Raw genomic sequence first — 6,026 nt, 5'->3', positions numbered from 1 at the left:
TATTAATTGAGTTGATTATGTTGATTATTCTTAAATAAATGTCTTGATTGATATTGGGTTATATTATCCTCGGTTTGTATCTTGATTGGGATTACCAGCTTTGCTGACTTTTGTGTTTGTTTGACTGCAATGATCCTGCGGCTGCGGGGGAGCAGATTTTCAGTGAAGCATGTTGCAAAGGATGGGGCTAGCTGTGGGCAGTGAGGATCACGACTCGGATATTTCTAGCTGTCATAAATATTATGTAAAAAAAAAAAAAAAACTGTAGTCTTAGATTTTTATTTGAATGTAGTAGAGTTAGCCTTGCACTTGTCCCTGTACAAGTGCGGCGGTAACACTTCCCAAATTTGATTATTTTGAACTTCCGCTGTTATTTATAAAATTATTGAATTTATTTATGCTATTATAAATTGTTAGAATTTGGGGTGTTACATATCATAAGTAGTAATTTAAATTTAAAAAAAACAAATACCTACATATATAGAAATGTTCATACCAAACTATTAAGAACATCTACGGATTACATATAAGGATTATGCCCAAATTTCATATAATAGAGATAACCTAAACACCTAGGGATTAGGATTACATCCAAGTTTTATATAAAAGAAATAACATACGAATAGGATTACATATACCAAAATTCATATCAATATAATCTATAACTCTCTAGGGATTAGGATTACATATATCGAACATATAACTACCTAAAGATTAGGACACTCCCAATAAAATTTCATACACAACAAATCTACAACCACCTAGGGATTAGGACTACCTGGTCTCCGTTTTCGCTAACTTCTAGAAGAAAAGAGTAATTTGGGGCAGAGAACCGGTTGGTAATCAGAAGAATATAAAATAATTAAACTAAGTTTTTGAACTAAGAAGAGAGAATAGTAGAGGAGAAATGTTGAAGAGTGAATTGGTTTGGTTAGGCTAGACCTCTATTTTTTTTATTTTATGTTGATAAATGTGCTGTTTGACTCTAGGTTAGTTTGAGGCTTAGATGTTAGAATCTGTCACTTGCAGCTATGTTGAATGTTGCACATCAATTTGAGTATAGGTATTCCTGGTTTTTGTTGCACCCCTTATAATGGCAAGCAAACATTATGTGTTGATGAAATAAAAATATGAAATTAATTTTTTAATTTCATGATTATCTAGTTTTAGTACCGAAATAATCTTGAACATACTTTTGGTTTCTCAAAGTTCCATAGAACATGAATATGTCATGTTTGTTGGACAAATATTTGAAATTCTACACCTGTAAGGAGGAAAAGGCTTTTGTTGTTGTTGTTATTGTTTCTTTAATTAGTATAAGTTTCAAAAGGTTTAGTCAAGAAGTACTTGATTGTTTCTTGAAGTCCTTTAACTGTTCAATTCTTAATTCATCAATATGCTTTAGCTAAGAAGAATATATTCAAAAGCAACTTTCCTATTTGTGTTTCTTATACCGGTAAGCATGAGCTTGCTGTGAAATATATTATATCCTTGGCTTGGTGTTTTTGGTTAAGCTTGTGATATTTTTCTGTACATCTGTATCTTGTGAAAATTTTAAGTTTTGTAGATGCTGCTGATTTCTGCAGGTGTAGCTGACTGAGATATGCTGATCACATAATTTTTGTTTTTTAATCACAAAAGTTACCATTCTTCCATGTATCCAAAACGGTCTGGCCAAGATGGCCCTGTTTCCGGGCAGGTGCACACAAGTGATAGGATCAAGTCAAGGCCAAACATTTATGGCCGACCATTCATGTCTTACAACTTAAATCTTAGGCGCACCAGGAAAAGCAAGATGAAGACAAGGACAGCAGCTTCACAGATTGCCAAGATGTTGCGTCTAGTGAATCGGAAAGGACAAGATTTGAATACTAATGTAAGTATCTGCATTTAAAATGAGTTCTAGAAGCATAATTGCTAATTGCTATGGATATTTTATTGTTTAAATTGCATGGGTTCTGTATATAAATCACTCAGATTGTCAGGCATGACATTGGCGTCATGAATTTTTTCTGGCCTCTAAGTCAATTTGTGGATATATGAATATCTATGTAGTTATTAATAACATTTTTTATTGGTCAAATATTGAATGCTTTTTTTTTTCAAACTTATTTATTTTCCTTTTTGTCAATTTAAGATTTTTTTCATCCAAGGATAACAAGCAGGCTGAGGCAATCGTGAAAGAACTATATCTTAAAATCCTTCTATTTCTAATCTTTGCTGCTTCTGTACTGGCTTGCAATTTTGCTGTGAGATCCTATTTCTCATTGGTATACCTTAGGTTTCCATATTTCTTAAAGCTTCCCCTGTTTTTTAGGAACCCTAATGATTGAGGAGCTGATGAACTTGATTTATTATTAGACAGCTTTGATTCTTTGCATTGCTCTTCTTTGCTTGACTGTTGGCTTTGATCTTTGGATCTATCTGCTTCTTATATATGTAAAACCGTTATTCCATTTTTTTGATTCTCTGTCCTCCAATTCAAAATGTTTCTCTATCTGCCTCTTTCTTTAAAAGATTATTGCTCCCTCAAACTCTAATGTCAAGACTTTTATTTGGGCAATGGTACTTGATAGAATTAATACAAATGATCTGCTTACAGATTTGTAGGCTTCATAGGTCTCATTCTCTTCTCTTGATGTTTGTGTTATGTGTTTTCAGAGTTTGGAGACAAAATAACATCTTTTATTATTTTGTGACCCTGTTGTATGTCATTTATTTCCTTCTTTGTACTGTTCCAAAGGGTGTGCGTTGACTGGGTTCAAATCCCACTCAAAGAATTTGTACAACCCCACCTAGTGGAGTAAGTTAAGATTGTCGTTGATTGTGTGTGCTTCTGTGTGTATTGAAAAGAACTATATCTACACATGCAAATATTTGTTTTTTTACCAGAACAGTGAATATTAATAATTAGTTTTATACTTTATATTTGCAAAACGTTAACCTCTTCAGCGTGCTGCAAAATCTGTTTTGGATACTAACATTGTGTATCATGCACATAACCAAATTATGAAGTTACAGATGTTGTCTGATGTGCACGAAGGTCATTAACCTCTGCTTTACTGGATATGATTGTACACAGTAGTTTTTTTTCCCGGTTTCTTTGTTTAGTCCTCTGTTCACATCTCTGATTGATGCAACTAATTGTTTTTGATGTATTAGTATAATTTATTAAAAAGAGTGAAGAGAGCGAGCTTAATAAGAAATGATGGATTTAATTATTTTCCTTACCTTGCTATTCTGTGTGCATTTCTTTCACTTATTGCTTAGAATCATTTCATTTCCTTAAGTTGATTAGACAATAATGCTTGATAGTAATTCTCTCGGTTTACTATATGGGACATTTTAAATCCCTGGTTTGTTTATCCGTGCTTGTATTCGCAGTCTGGCTCTGCCAACCTTAGGCGTTCAACTAGGAAGAGAAGGCTTACAGACAGCTTTGGAGCTGAGGATGAAGACTTAATGGTGAGGTTTTATACTATAATATAAAATTTCGGATAACCCAGAAGGTGTGCTATCCATCCTCAATTGTTGTGCTTACCTTGCTAGTTCTGCTTACCTTGCTATTCTGTGTGTATTTCTTTCACTTATTGCTTAGAATCATTTCATTTCCTTAAGTTGATCAGACAATAATGCTTGATAGTAATTCTCTCGGTTTACTATATGGGACATTTTAAATCCCTGGTTTGTTTATCCGTGCTTGTATTCGCAGTCTGGCTCTGCCAACCTTAGGCGTTCAACTAGGAAGAGAAGGCTTACAGACAGCTCTGGAGCTGAGGATGAAGACTTAATGGTGAGGTTTTATACTATAATATAAAATTTCGGGGGATAAGCCTGAATTCTCTGTAATTTGAGCTGAAGGTATGTGGCCATGTTTCAGAGACCTGCATATCAACCATTGAGAAACCGGATTAGCATTAGTGTCAGCCAGGATGATTTGATGTCTACTAAACGCAAAAGAGCAATGGAGAAACCTACACCTCGGCGTGAAGGTCTACGACCACGTCGCTCAAAGGCTGGCGCAAGAGAACGATTAATTTTAGAATCAGATGATGAGCAAGAGCTTTCAGAAGAGAAGGTTGAACAAGATGAAACAGAAAATGAAAATGATGTTGAGGAAAATGATGCAGATGATGATCAAAATGAGATTGAGGTGGACGCTGAGGGTGAGGATGAAGGCGAGGACGAAGGTGATGAAGATGATGATGATGAAGAAGGTGAAGAAGAGCAGGATGGAAGAAGGCGCTATGATCTTCGAAATCGTTCAGATGTCCGCAGGTTCTCTATGGAGGAAGGGAAGGCCCGGCAAAGATCTCCTCGAAGAGTGTTACATCAAGGTATGGGAACTAAAGTCAGCAGGGATGTAAGGAAGGGTGGTTCACGTGTTCATAAGCGTCATCGCATAACAAGGCCTGAAGATTCTTATGACTCCCTTCTTGTGAATGAGCTGGACCAAGGCCCTGCTATTCCATGGGGGCGAGGTGGCAGCAACAGGATTGATGCTATTGATGGAGCCTTGCGACGTCCTGGTAGATTTGATCGTGAATTTAACTTTCCCTTGCCTGGTTGTGAGGCACGTGCTGAAATATTAGACATTCATACTCATAGGGGAGCTATTGTGCACTCTAGGCCATTGTCTCTCGTAGTTCAACCATGTCTTCAGAGACATCTAGAGAAAGCCATGAGTATTATATCTGATATTTTCCCTCCAGTTTCTGTTGCATCAGAATTGACCAAACTTTCGATGCTTTCTTATGGGTCTGCAATTCCACTTGTGTATCGGCCTAGGCTTCTACTTTGTGGTGGTGAAGGTACAGGGCTGGTAATTATCATGGAACCTTTTAACTTTATCGAAAAAAATTCATTTCAACAACTGAATACTGAATATACTTACTGCTCTACTTTAACAGGATCATCTTGGCCCTGCGGTTTTACATGAACTGAAAAAATATCCTGTACATTCATTAGGACTTCCATCTCTTCTGTCATATCCGAGTGCAAAGACACCGGAAGAAGCATTGGTACATATATTTGGTGAAGCTAGAAGAACAACTCCATCCATTCTCTATTTACCACAGTTTGATGTTTGGTGGAAAACTGTGAGTACATATATTAATTATCTGCACCTGTATGCTAAATAAACTGATTTGTATGTCTGAAATTTATATCTCATTCAGACTGGTTTCCTGTTATTGTATTGCTGCTTTAATGCAACCTGAGTTTGATTGGATTAATAATCTTGCAGGCTCATGAACAACTCAGAGCTGTTCTCCTGACTTTGCTAGAAGAATTGCCATTTGACTTACCTATCTTACTACTCGGGACATCCTCAGTTGCACTTGCTGAAGTAGAGGAAGTCCCTCCTTCAGTTTTCCCTCATCGCTCAGTGTACGTTTGATCTAATTTACAGCAAATATTTGATACGAGTTCCAAGCTAATGTTTATTTTTCTTTATACCAGCACTCTGGCTTTATGCAATTTTTTTTTTCTAGATTTGGGGTTTTTTGTATGTTGGAAATTAGTAGTGGAGTTCAACACGAAGATTTTTTTCCTTAACAGAAAAAGTCTTAAGTTTGCTTATGTAGAGCGACTGTTTTTCATTGTCAAAGTTACCCTTTGTAATTTTTCTCAAAATCATAATTTATTGAAGGATAGATCAGTGGTCTACATCACATTACTTTTCATACATCTCTACTACTATTAGTTAAATGTATTTTGGATAATTGAACGAGAGGTAAAAATCTCAGCATTGCAAATGCTAATGCTTCCTATCAGTATTAAGTGCCCTTTCTTTTTACCAAAGTTTCTATTGTTGCTTATTCTTACAAGTATTTGAATAACTGTAGTTCAAAGGCTAAGGCTGAAAATTTCTAAGAATGTTAGTTGAGTATTCTTATTCAAATCTGAAAAGTATTCCTCACGCCTGGGCTCTTGTTTCTGGTTATATGCTCACCCTCTATTTCCCTTTTGAACAGTTATCAAGTGAGCATGCCATCTACGAAAGATAGGAATTTGTTTTTCAATCA

General features: G+C 35.8%; 1 protein-coding gene across 1 annotated transcript; it reads left to right on the top strand.

The window, feature by feature from the left end:
• Window positions 1-201: 201 nt before the first annotated feature.
• Window positions 202-6,021, top strand: LOC133301364 (ATPase family AAA domain-containing protein At1g05910-like; the record flags this gene model as incomplete). The annotated part of the gene is made up of 7 exons (XM_061500987.1): window positions 202-244; window positions 1,587-1,876; window positions 3,713-3,793; window positions 3,881-4,822; window positions 4,911-5,099; window positions 5,246-5,388; window positions 5,976-6,021. Coding segments are annotated over exons 2-7 (1,623 nt in total), but the record flags the coding sequence as incomplete, so codon positions are not given.
• Window positions 6,022-6,026: the final 5 nt, after the last annotated feature.

The sequence above is a fragment of the Gastrolobium bilobum genome, unplaced genomic scaffold (assembly GCF_033153095.1).
Source record: "Gastrolobium bilobum isolate Gb01-03AN ecotype WA unplaced genomic scaffold, APGP_CSIRO_Gbil_v1 utg20958, whole genome shotgun sequence".
In the NCBI taxonomy this organism is placed as follows: Eukaryota; Viridiplantae; Streptophyta; class Magnoliopsida; order Fabales; family Fabaceae; genus Gastrolobium; species Gastrolobium bilobum.
This window is presented reverse-complemented; position numbering and strand designations above follow the sequence as displayed.